The sequence below is a fragment of the Bufo bufo genome, chromosome 2 (assembly GCF_905171765.1).
Source record: "Bufo bufo chromosome 2, aBufBuf1.1, whole genome shotgun sequence".
In the NCBI taxonomy this organism is placed as follows: Eukaryota; Metazoa; Chordata; class Amphibia; order Anura; family Bufonidae; genus Bufo; species Bufo bufo.
In genome coordinates, this window is record NC_053390.1 from 657901909 (window position 1) to 657915643 (window position 13735).

At 45.8% G+C, this 13735-nt stretch overlaps 1 protein-coding gene across 2 annotated transcripts in view; it reads left to right on the plus strand.

Moving 5' to 3' along the window:
• Positions 1–13735, plus strand: part of TMEM131L (transmembrane 131 like) — a 149463-nt gene that overhangs the window by 78916 nt on the left and 56812 nt on the right. For both annotated transcript variants that reach the window (XM_040418559.1, XM_040418558.1), the window contains exons 11-15: positions 5583–5688; positions 7849–7951; positions 8514–8667; positions 9242–9412; positions 13440–13506. In XM_040418559.1, coding sequence (XP_040274493.1) covers positions 5583–5688; positions 7849–7951; positions 8514–8667; positions 9242–9412; positions 13440–13506 — 601 coding nt within the window. The remainder of the gene's footprint in view (positions 1–5582; positions 5689–7848; positions 7952–8513; positions 8668–9241; positions 9413–13439; positions 13507–13735) is intronic.

Below are 13735 nucleotides of genomic sequence, written 5' to 3' on the forward strand. Positions count from 1 at the left end.
GCCGCTTCGTTCCCCGGCCGGTACTTGAATACTGTGCGGCCCCGGTCAGCCGGGCGCCGCTAATAATTTAGGCCCCGGCTTCACGGCCTACAATTACTAGGCCTCTGTTGGAGGGGGCTGGAACTTCTCCAGGCGGGAATTCTTCCCGCCGGGAGGTTCCCCCGCCCCCAGGGGATCGCAGCGCCGCCCTCCAGGCCGGATCCCTGTTAACCCTTTGGGTACAGGCCGGCTTCAGATGGCCTGTATGGGTGCCCCCAGGGGATCGCAGCGCCGCGGTACAGGCCGGCTTCAGATGGGCCTGTATGGCTGCCCCCAGGGGATCGCAGCGCCGCCCTCCTGGCCGGATCCCTGTTTAACCCTTTGGGTACAGGCCGGCTTCAGATGGGCCTGTATGGAACCCCCCAGTGCCCCTGTAGGTGGCTCCCCTTTTCTGTTATATATATATATATATATATATATATATATATATAAAAAAAAAAAAAAAAAAAAGAATTTTTTTATATATATAACTTGTGGGCTGCGCAGGACGCTGCAGCCTCATGTCAGTACATGCCCCCCTTCCCTAGGCGGCATGTCGCACTCCCCGGCTGCGGCGCTGCCAGGGTCATTTTACCCTTCTAGCCCTCTCTCACGATACGGCGCTGGTCAAGTGCATGCGGCCTTTTCTGTAGGCAGCATTCGTCACCCTCTTTAGTTATGGTACTGCCATGTGCGGGACCCCCCTCCTGGGCGGGATACTGTACTCTCCCTGGCTACGGTTTGGCCTTGTGCATGATCCCCCTTTCATTGGCGGACTACTGCAGTTTCACCGGATACGGTGCTGGCCGTGTGCACGACCTCCTTCCATAGGCGGAACGCTACACTCTCACTAGATTCGTTGCGATCTGTGCATGACCCCTTTTTTCTTAGGCGGAATACTGCACTCTCACCAGATACGGTGCTGGCCATGTGCACGATCCCTTTCCATTGGTGGAACGCTGCACTCTCACTGGATTCGTTGCCGATCATGTGCGTGACCCCCTTCCATAGGCGGAATGCTGCACTCTCTGATTTCGCTGACGCCCATAGGCATGACTCCCTTCCGTGGACGGCATTTGGCACTCTCACTGAATTCACTGCCAGCCATGTGCATGACCACTTTCCATAGGTGGTATGATGCACTCTCATTGGATTTTCCCTGTGGCGGCATTCATACACTCCCTCGGTCGGTGATGTTCTCTCGCCGGTACGTTGTTGGCCATGTGCATGAACCCCATACATGGCGGGGTGCTTGCACTCTCACTGGATCCGCTGCCGGCCATATGCATGACCCCTCTTCCGTGGGCGGTGTACGCACTCTCACTGGATTCGCTGCCGGCCATGGGCACGCCTCCTTCAGGTGACATGCACACATTCTCACCGACTGATCGCACTCTCCCTGGATGCGATGCTGACCGTGTGCATGACCCCCCCCCCCCCCTCTTTTCTGGGCGGCATACTACACTCTCACCGGATACGTTGCTGGCCTTGAGCATGGCCCTCTAACATGGGTGGAACGCTTGCGCTCCCATTGGATACCGTGCTGGCCTTGTGCGTGACCATCCCTCATTCCATGGGCGGAATTTTGCACGCTCACGAGATCCAAGGCTGTCCTTGTATGTGCCGTATTGGACTTGCACATGTTCCCCTTCATTGGGAGTAGTTACACTCTCACGAAGTTTCGGTGTTGGGTGAGTTGTTGCACACTCACTTAATGCTAGGATAGCCCTGTGCATGCCCCCCTTTCACTAGGTGGACCTCCTGCATTCCTGCTGGATACTGTGTGGCTATGTGCATGGCGCCCTTCGGGGCGAAGTATGGTATGCCCTACTTCTCTGACGTAGGTACGGCCTTGGGCATTCCCCCCTTTTTTTTTTTGGGGCGGGCTTTTGCACCCTTGCCGACTGCAGTTTGCCAGGTAGATACTGTGGCACTCTGGCTGGCCTTCGCTGAGTGATATTTTGGCAGTGAGTGGACGTTTTTGTGCGTTGTTGGGCCGTGTATACCTTCTCGTCCCGTAGGTGGGTTGGCCTTCTCACTGCTTACGGGGCTACTCGTACGTATCCCTCCTTTCCTCCTGCGACATATTTTTTTCTCTTGGGAGACGGTGTTTGCAGCAAGCCTTGCACTATTCTCTAAAGAGATCATTCTGTCCACCTGTGTAAGCCTAAGGTGTTGTCCAACAAACAATAAATGAATGCCTTATAGATAAGTAGACGGCCTCTACCTGCTCGCTACTGCTCCGAGCTGGGCGGTGCTCATTCGTCTTCCCGCAGCATTGTTTCCCTGCGCTAGTGGTCACATAGTCGAGAGTGCTGTCTGCAGCGCCCTTTGCATTCTATGTTGGCTCTGGTGGGACTACGGTCCCCTCGCCTACTACTATTTCCTTCTACCAGGTTCGGGCCGCTCTTCTTGGGAAAGGTCACCCAACTTCTCTTGGGTGCTCGCTTACCCAGGTCCGGAGGACATCCACCTTGAGTTCTTCAGGATATTCGCCTTCTGCGAAGCGGTGAACGGGGCGTCTCAGTGTAGCGGGGTCCTGCTTTTGAGCTGTCCTATGGCTTCTCTATGCCCACTCCTCCTTTCTTTTGGAGGGTGTTATCCCGGCCTCTGTCTCGACTGCCTTTTCTCGCCGGTTCTGTTTGGCTCCCACTCGGTACGGATCTCTCCGATGTGGCTTCTGTTCCGGCCACGCTTCAGAGGATGTTCCTTCTCTGCCCTCCCCTCTGGGAAGAGCATGGTTGTTCAGGTGGATGGTTCTGGTGTCTTGTCCACACTGACTGTACTAGCTGTGTACCTATCTAACGGGTCTACCGCGTTCTGTCCTCCCGCTGGGTGCAGATTGCGTTTTTTCCATTCTAGGCAATGTTTCTGCTATGGATTTACCTTCTCGGTAACTTGGGAGGACTACCATTTAGTCCGTCTTCCTGTGGTGGCTACATCGGCTTGGGCTTTAGCCTGTCTTGTCCTGGCATCGGGCGGTTGCTGGGCGGACCCTTCGGTTCCTGTCCGTCTGCTCCCCCACTCCGGGTGGATACGGGACAACATTGTTCGGGGCCGACGGGACCAGTTCTACTGACCGTTCTGCCCGTGTTACTGATCATTGGGTTTTCGCCCGCTTGCCCAGGCGACTCTAGTGAGCTCGCTAGTGTTCGCTTCTAGCCGAGTTTTCGTCCAGGATCTGTGGTAGGACTTAGGACTTTACCTGGGGTTCTGTGGGAAGCTGGGCGTTCCCCCACTCTGCCTTTCTCTCTCCATGGTTCTGTCTTTCTCCAGCCCGGCCCTGGGGCTGGGACTCCGTTGCTTGAGGTATCAAGTGTCGTTCCTGTCCTTCCTCTTTCAGCGTTCCCCGACCCTCTGGGCCTGTCAGGAACTTCTTCCATGGAGCGGCTCTTGGGTTCCTTTGTACTGCCCTCCGTTACCGTCCTGGGAACCACATACTGGGCTCTTGGCGCTCCAATTTTTCCTTGGAGTCGTTACAGAAGTCCTCTGTACTCCTTCTGTCCTGTACGGTTGGGTTTCTGTAGCCATCGTGTCTCTGACTGGTGCCTGAGTGGCGGCCCTTCTTGTTCCGAGCCTTCTGTCTTCCCCCAGGACAGGGCTGTTCTCCATTCCGTCTCTTCCTTCCTTCTGAAGGTGATGTTTGTCCTTCATTTCATTGAGGCAGTCGTCCTCCCCTTCCCACCCCCGGGAACGGACACTTCACCGATTTGGACGTTTGTTTGGGCCTTGCAGTTTTTTACTTGGAGATCTCCGACTCTTGTCGACGTTCGGTCTCTTGTGTTCCCAGGAGGTCCGCGCAAGGGTTGAGGGCCTCCAGGGTGGCTTTCCTCCGCTTTCTCAGTGTGGCTCTTGCTGTGGTTGTCGCACCAAGGGCAGGGTTCTGCTTTTGGTGTCACCATTCATTTTGCCAGAGCTGTCGGTTTTTCCTGGGCCGGAGGCATTAGGCTTCGGCCATGCATTTGTAAGGTGGTCACTGGTCTTCCTTGCACACCTTACCGAGTTCTACAGGGTGCATACTCGGCCTTCGGCGTATGCTGCCTTGGGCCGCCTGGTCTGCAGGCGGCGGGTTTTTTGTTGCCTTCGGGTGCTTCGCCTTGGTGCTGTGGTCCCTCCCCCTTTGGACTGCTTTTGAACGTCCCAAGGTCTTCTGTGTCCCCCAAGGAAACTGGGCGAGAAAACGAGATTTTTGTATAACTTACCAGTAAAATCTCTTTCTCGCTCTTTCCTTGGGGGACACAGCACCCACCCATTCTTTGTTCTTCTCTGACTGTTTCCGAGTTTGTTTTACCCTTTGGGTAGTTGGCTTGTTGGTTCCACTTTTTGGACTTTGCCTTTTCTCACTACTTGGACACGCAACTGGCAGTCTCTCTCTCCAGGCTGAGGGTATAGCTGGGGAGGAGGGGCTTAACAGTCTTCACTTAGTGTCACGCCTCCTAGGGAGATGAGCTATACCCAAGGTCTTCTGTGTCCCCCAAGGAAAGAGCGAGAAAGAGATTTTACTGGTAAGTTATACAAAAATCTCGTTTTAATATGAGGCACTTAGAGGTTCCAAATTGATAAAACAACGTGCCTCACATTTATAGCAAGTAGCTAGAGATGAGCGAATTTCATATTTTTAAGATCATGTGCTGGTTCCTGTTATTTACTGAATTGCGTTATGGATTTCGTTACCACGGACCATAACGCAATTCCATGATGGAATGCCAGGACTCCAGCATAACGTAAACCACACGGATCCGTTATGCAGGCCATAGACTTCTATTATGACAGAATGAATAACGGAATGCCTCTAAAGGCATTCCGTCCTGGAATTGTGTTATGGTCTGTGGTAATGGAATCCATAACGCAATTCAGTAAATACCACAACACAAACCCGCACACGAACTTCAAAATATGAAATTTGCTCATCCCTACAAGTAACTCCAAGAAGTACCTTCACGCATTAATGGGGTTACTATTAATGTGAATCACACGGTTTTATCAGTTTGGACTTCCATGATGTGCCTCACATAAACCCCATCATGTGCCACCTCGCACATTAAGGCCTCATGCACACGAACATATTTTCATTTCGTGCCGTTTTTTTTGTTTTTTGTTTTTTTGCTGACTGTATACGAAACTATTAATTTTAATGGGTCCACAAAAAAAACCTGAAGGTTCTCAGTGTGCATTCCATTTCCGTATTTCCGTTCCGCCAAAAAAAAAAAAAAGAACATGTCCTATTATTGTCCGCATTACGGACAAGGATAGTACTGTTCTATTAGGGGCTAGCTGTTCTGTTCTGCAAAATACGGAATGAACACGGATGTCATCCGTTTTTTGCAGACTGCAAAATGCATACGGTCATGTGCATGAGGCTGAACTATGTACACTGGCACATTTAAACAAACAAAAAACTTGAATTTTTGCGGGCAAAGTATCGATTTGGTATCAAGTACCACGATACTTGGTATCTAAGTCTAAATTCTGGTATCATGACAACCCTACCCCTATACAGGGACCTGGGGTCATCAAAAATCATGACGGGTTTAGTGTATTTACAGTACTCCCCTTTTTTTCAGGATATTCACCATTTTCTTGGTGACAGTTTATTTGTTCGTTTTGATCCTGTCATGCTTTTAAGCTCTTCCATCAACTTCACAAAGGCAGCAACCATTGTTTGCTCAGGTAAGCCACCTTTTGTTTTACGGCTTTTTTTGTCTTACTCTCTTGTGGAGATGGAGTTGTTCACTATTACGTCTTTAAAGGGATTGTCTAAAATGGTAAAATGATTGGCCTGTATAAAAGAATTATTTTTTAAAACAAAAAAAAAAAACAGCAACATTGCTCACTCTTTAAATGTTTCACCGCTCTGGTCCCCACTGACCCTGCAGTTGTCACGCGCAGCTTTGTCTTTGTGGGATATTAGTTCCTGAGCTCGGTATATCTCCATTTGGTTTACATACATATATACAGTACATATATAGCTTCTTTGCTGGATAAGAGAAACTAACCAAGTACAGCTGCAGTGGGTTTATGGCCATTATTTGGACGCTGCTGCCCTCCTGCACATTGAGGCAGAAAAAGTGGCTAACTGAGCAGAAGAGTATGGGAGAGAAGTTGGGGAATGTTTTGCAGCAGATAATGAGAGAAATGTCAGCAAGCACAAGGTAGCTTATGGAGGGGAGTTGAGGGGTCAATAAGCAGCAGCAGATGGCTTCAGTGAGAGAAGCTGAGATGGGTGTGTGCTGTAGACAGCTTGACAGGGGTGTTGGTTCAATCAGCAGAAGGTAGCTGGTGGGAAGGAGCTTTAGGGGTCAGTAAGCAGCAGATGGCTTGTGTGTAAGAAGCAGATAGCGGGATGGAGCGATAGTGAACAGCAAGTACTTTATGTGAAGGAATGAGCTGCGGGTTTCTTGGAGAGAGCCGCTTAAGGCTACTTTTACTCTTGCATGGTTAATTCCGGTATTGAGATCTCAATACTGGAATTAAACGGATACGTTTTGTTGCACATTAGGATGCATACGTTCTGTTAGGATGCGGTTGTGTGAAAACAAAACGGAAAAAAAACACTGTCACCAAATACATTGATAGTCTATGGGTGCCGAATGTTTTCTTTTTTTTTTTAGGCTCCTAAAAAAACGGATCCGTCACAATTGACTAACATTGTTTTAAGTCCCGAATCTGTTTATTTTTTTTCCATTTTTATGACCTGACACAAAACTGCAGCTTGCAGCGGTTTTGTGTCCAGTCACAAAACGGAATGCTGACGGAACGGAAGACATCCTGAGCCGATCTCTTTCCATTCAGAATGCATGAGGACTAAACAAAAACGTTTTGTTTTTTTCCGGTATTGAGATCTTCTGCCGGATCTCAATACCGAAAAACAAGAACGTAAGTGTGAAAGTAGCCTAAAGCTCATCAGTGGTATTCACTTTGTAGGGGAGAAGATGAGGGACAATGAGCAGAAGATCTGTGGGACCTTGTGCAGTCACCTGGTTGTCACCTTTTAAATAAGTTTTTCACGTGCTAAGTGGGCTCCTACATTCTTATTGACCAAAGAGTCTGACAAGTTCTCAAGTTTCTCAAAAGCTAACTTAAGGTGGATAACCAGTATTTCTGCATTTTCTGCTGTCAGTTTAATAAAAATGGACACTGCCACAGAGTAGAAAAAAGCAAATATAGGTCATCAGTTACCAGACATTAAAGGGGTTTTGCCACCTAAGACAATGGGGGCATATCCTAGCGGGGCCCACCTCTGGGACCCGCACCTACAATGAAAACGGAGCAGGGAAATTAATGGAGGGCGCATTGCTCATGCGCAGCTGCCCTCCATTCATTTCTATGAGGCCGCTGAAAATAGCCGAGCGCTGGCTTGGTTATTTCCGTCTGCCCTATAGAAATGAATGAGTGCAGTGGCTGCGCGTGCGCGGTGCGTTTCCATTCACTTCTATGGGAGTAGCGCTCTGTGGTGGATGGACCCCGGGGTCCTCCAGCCCCAGCTCTCCCCGCTCCGTTCTCGTTGTAGGTGCGTGTCCCAGAGGTAGGACCCGCACCTATCAGACAATGGGGCCATATCCTAGCGATATACCCCCATTGTATGTGATGGGAATACCCCTTTAACCACTGCTCTAATTTCTGATTTACAAATACATTTTTACATTTGTGTTCGGAATGCTCTTTAGTGGTTATCTTGTCGCTTTTACTAAGATGTCCCGTACAGTAATATGGCCATTTTTTTAGATCTCACCCCAAACTAATATGTTTGTGTATAAGAGCATTTGGGGGTTATATGATGGCCATCAGCGTTCATTTCATAGTATTTCATGATTTGATGTTTTCCCACAGCCGTACGAGAGTCTGAGTGTGACTCCTCTGGTGGAAAACTAGCCCGTGTCTTAGAAGCTGCTCCTTCCCCATCCCTGTGTGTTTCCTACAACAGAACAGAGGGGTACGTTCATTCCATGTTAAATGTTCATGTATGAGGTGTAGGGTGAGGGACTATGTCACAGCATTAGCTCAAAGCTATGACCTAAGTGTAACTGGTACTTCTGTATAATGAAAAATGATGCAACCAGTCTGGAGCAGGTTCATAATAAATAATATACCATAAATATATACATTTTATATAGTCTTCCATAACGAATACATGTACAGAAGTGGTCCTGCAAGCCTTTGAAGGCGGTGTTGAGCAACACTGAATAAAAGAAGCAAAGAATCGTATTATAAATGTGGCCTAATAATATGGCTTTTACCTAGTGTTACCTGCCAGTATTATATGTTTGACCCTAGTACGAAGTTCTTTACAATGCAAAGAGGTACTCGGTCCCACTGCACAATATTTTTTAGAGCTCCCAATGGCTGGAGGGCAACCATTTGTGGAACACTGCTGTAGACCAACTGAATCTCTTGTTTTATTTTTCTTAGTTACGTTTCTTTAGTAAATTCAAAGACCTTACCATTGACTTGAATCTCTAATATATATTTACTGGATGTTTTAATATTTTCCTCAGGTATTTGAATTTTGACACTTCAAAAATATCATTTTACATTCAGCAACGTCAGGATCCTACTGGGTTGTGGTCATTATGGCTGGAAAACAACCTGAACTTTCCCATAACGATCACTGATGTTTTTGTACCAGAACAAGTCCGGGGGCTCTTCAAGGTATGGTGACTGTAATAGCGGTGTTTATGGTAATGCTGTGAACTGGGGAGCCATACACATAGACCACTTTGTACTTACTTACTGGGCTGAAAATTCTTCAGTGCAAGGACTTGGTGTTAGAATATTTTTGGGAATGAGTGTATTCTGCACTCTCATCTTTGCCTCTGACGGTACATAATGGTGTTTCTAATAAATCTGCACTGACCTCTACTGGTAAAATGAGGGAACCGAACTTTAAAAGATCTTTCCCGCATATAACCTTCAGTTAATATAACTGCATTTATTATCTTCTTTCACATTTATTTTTTCATGGAAAGCATTGTGCTCACCAACATGGTCAACATTATAGGTACCACAGCAAATATAGCTGGTTGTGTTGACCTAGAGGAGCAATAACTAGTCTCCTCTAAATAGGACATGGCTGAATAGCTGTGTCTGGGGCCTGGAGAGAGCATAATGTTTTGCTAAGTATGGTCAGCGCACTGTTCCTGGTAACATATTAGTAAAAATTCATCAACGTCATTCTTAATTGATTATACTAATTTCCTGTTTATTTTTTGTCTTTTTTTTTTAGACATTCAATTTGACTCACTTGCTGCCAGTCCCTCCAGGCTGCTGGGACATTTTTACATTGGAAATTCAAGCCAAAGAATCTCCCTTGAATTTTTTGACAAACATAATGATAAGCACATCTTTAGGTGTTACATTTGAGATTCCTATGCTTGTGCATAAGGTTGTATCGAAGGTGAGGCTTCCCCCTTGTATTTGTAATGCTGGAAACTGGCATCTATTATCTACTAAGGCTACTTTCACACTGGCGTTTTGGCTTTTCGTTTGTGAGATCCGTTCAGGGCTCTCAGAAGCGGTCCAAAATGGATCAGTTTTGCCCTAATGCATTCTGAATGGAAAAGGATCCGCTCAGAATGCATCAGTTTGCCTCCGATCAGTCTCCATTTCGCTATGGAGGCGGACACCAAAACGCTGTCCGCTTGACAAAACTGAGCCAAACGGATCCGTCCTGACACACAATGTAAGTCAATGGGGACGGATCGATTTTCTGACACAACAGAAAACAGATCTGTCTCCCATTGACTTTCATGACGGATCTGTCTTGGCTATGTTACAGATAATACAAACGGATCCGTTCATGACGGATGCATGCGGTTGTATTATTGTAACAGATCCGTTTTTGCAGATCCATGACGGATCCGTCCAAAACGCGAGTGTGAAAGTAGCCTAACAAAATGGAATTTCTGTATTATTTATCTGTTGAGGTAGGAGGTGCGATCCCATGATGGTGTCAAAGGGGATCACTGAATTCTCCATTTTCTGTACAAATGAATGGATACTGCTCCATGTTTCCTGCACGCAGACGTACTGCACTCTATCCCTTAGGCTACATTCACATGACCGTAGTGTGGCATAGATTCCAGTTTCCGGAGCATGAAAAGCCAGACGATGCGGCAATTTATTAAGAGGCTTGCCTCTTAGTAAATTTGGTGCATCTTACCCCAAATGCATTTTTTTTTTACTTGCTCCCCTGATGGATTATAACTCGTTGGGATATTCTAGAATCCAGAATGTATGGTGGCTCACCTGTTGTGGCAAATGGTTCTGGTGCTCTGTTTAAAAGAGGTTTCCCTGAGAACCCAGTAAAAACCAAATATAAATGGTGTTGTACACCCTGTACAGAATTATAAGGCAAATAAGTATTTTGACCACATCATCCTCTTTATGCATGTTGTCTTACTCCAAGTTGTATAGGCTCGAAAGCCTACTACCAATTAAGCATATTAGGTGATGTGCATCTCTGTAATGAGAAGGGGTGTGGTCTAATGACATCAACACCCTATATCAGGTGTGCATAATTATTAGGTAACTTCCTTTCCTTTGGCAAAATGGGTCAAAAGAAGGACTTGACAGGCTCAGAAAAGTCAAAAATAGTGAGATATCTTGCAGAGGGATGCAGCACTCTTAAAATTGCAAAGCTTCTGAAGCGTGATCATCGAACAATCAAGCGTTTCATTCAAAATTGTCAACAGGGTCGCAAGAAGCGTGTGGAAAAACCAAGGCGCAAAATAACTGCCCATGAACTGAGAAAAGTCAAGGGTGCAGCTGCCAAGATGCCACTTGCCACCAGTTTGGCCATATTTCAGAGCTGCAACATCACTGGAGTGCCCAAAAGCACAAGGTGTGCAATACTCAGAGACATGGCCAAGGTAAGAAAGGCTGAAAGACGACCACCACTGAACAAGACACACAAGCTGAAACGTCAAGACTGGGCCAAGAAATATCTCAAGACTGATTTTTCTAAGGTTTTATGGACTGATGAAATGAGAGTGAGTCTAGATGGGCCAGATGGATGGGCCCGTGGCTGGATTGGTAAAGGGCAGAGAGCTCCAGTCCGACTCAGACGCCAGCAAGGTGGAGGTGGAGTACTGGTTTGGGCTGGTATCATCAAAGATGAGCTTGTGGGGCCTTTTCGGGTTGAGGATGGAGTCAAGCTCAACTCCCAGTCCTACTGCCAGTTTCTGGAAGACACCTTCTTCAAGCAATGGTACAGGAAGAAGTCTGCATCCTTCAAGAAAAACATGATTTTCATGCAGGACAATGCTCCATCACACGCGTCCAAGTACTCCACAGCGTGGCTGGCAAGAAAGGGTATAAAAGAAGAAAATCTAATGACATGTCCTCCTTGTTCACCTGATCTGAACCCCATTGAGAACCTGTGGTCCATCATCAAATGTGAGATTTACAAGGAGGGAAAACAGTACACCTCTCTGAACAGTGTCTGGGAGGCTGTGGTTGCTGCTGCACGCAATGTTGATGGTGAACAGATCAAAACACTGACAGAATCCATGGATGGCAGGCTTTTGAGTGTCCTTGCAAAGAAAGGTGGCTATATTGGTCACTGATTTGTTTTTGTTTTGTTTTTGAATGTCAGAAATGTATATTTGTGAATGTTGAGATGTTATATTGGTTTCACTGGTAAAAATAAATAATTGAAATGGGTATATATTTGTTTTTTGTTAAGTTGCCTAATAATTATGCACAGTAATAGTCACCTGCACACACAGATATCCCCCTAAAATAGCTAAAACTAAAAACAAACTAAAAACTACTTCCAAAAATATTCAGCTTTGATATTAATGAGTTTTTTGGGTTCATTGAGAACATGGTTGTTGTTCAATAATAAAATTAATCCTCAAAAATACAACTTGCCTAATAATTCTGCACTCCCTGTATAACAGGCAACTCAACCATCCAGAACTGCACCGATGTAAGGAATGTATATCACAATAACCAATTAATTGTGTTACAATCACTAGTGTATAAATTCATACATAAAATTGCAATTAAAAATTGTAGAATTTAGGAAGATATTATATTCTAATATAAATATACACAAAAAGTATAAAAAAATCTGAAAAATGTATATAGAAGTATATACAAAATAATGTGGATTAATCAATGGGTAGTCCTGTTGTAATGTTAATTTAGTTGGTTATGTCCATGTAGGAAATACATATATCCATAATTGCATTGATCAGAAAAGGAAAAATGTTCCGGTGATTTGTGAAAAATTGAAAAAGTATAATAAAAGTATAAAAACATGAAAAAGTAAAAAAAAATAAGTCCAGTGATTGTGGAACAATATAATAGTTGAGGTTAAAAGAATATAAACCTATTCGTAATATATGGGTGTAGTTCTAGTGAAAATTGGTAGGGTCACCGCAATGAGTGGTAGTGGATTGTGCCTCTAAATTTCCTTTACATTTAGAAGTTTGTATCCTATGTATTTATAGAATTAATATTTTGAATCAAATGGAAGTTAAAAAGATACTTATGTTGGCTACAATGTATTTGATATAATCAATAGGTGATTGTAACACAATTAATTGGTTATTGTGATATACATTCCTTAGGGCTCTTTCACACTTGCGTTCTTTTCTTCCAGCATAGAGTTCCGTCGTCGGGGCTCTATGCCGGAAGAATCCTGATCAGGATTATCCCCATGCATTCTGAATGGAGAGAAATCCGTTCAGGATGCATCAGGTTGTCTTCAGTTCCGGAACGGAACTTTTTTTGGCCGGAGAAAATACCGCAGCATGCTGCGCTTTTTGCTCCGGCCAAAAATCCGGAACACCTGCCGCATCGACTGATCCGGAATTAATGCCCATTGAAAGGCATTGATCCAGGTCCGGCCTTAAGCTAAACGTTGTTTCGGCGCATTGCCGGACCCGACGTTTAGCTTTTTCTGAATGGTTACCATGGCTGCCAAGACGCTAAAGTCCTGGCAGCCATGGTAAAGTGTAGCGGGGAGCCGGGGAGCAGCATACTTACCGTCCGTGCGGCTCCCCGGGCGCTTCAGAGTGACGTCAGGGCGCCCCAAGCGCATGGATCACGTGATCACATGGATCACGTCATCCATGCGCATGGGGCGCTCTGACGTCATTCTGGAGCGCCCCAGGAGCCGCACGGACTGTAAGTATACCGCTCCTCCGGCGTGTAATTCCGGCAAGTGGAGTACACGCCGGATCCGGACAACGCAAGTGTGAAAGAGGCCTTACATCGGTGCAGTTCTGGATGGTTGAGTTGCCGGTTATACAACACCATTTTATATTCTAGAATGCATTGCACAATGGATAAGTTTTATGTCTAGCCCAACACATGAGCAATTGCTTTTTTTATTTTTTTTTATTGCATTGTCTCCTTTAGGATTGCTAATAACTAGCAATATAACATGTTCTTCGTCTTCTATTTAATTTCAGTCTGGAAATCAGCAGATAATTTCAGCACAATGTGGGATTCACCCCATTATCAGGCACTTGACCTCTGGTAAATATCATTTATAAATATATCTGTCTGCAGGGACTGGGCGCTTGATTTATATTAGTCATCTCTTCTGCAGATGTCCTACACCTCCTTCTCCTGCTGTGCATTTAAATAGTTAAAAATATAGGCATTAGCAAGCTGTTACTATCACAACTTTAGGAGAGTGATTTGTTCACGTTTAGCCCCGAGCACGCTCTGCAGTATGGTACAGAAATATATAGTCACTTGGGTC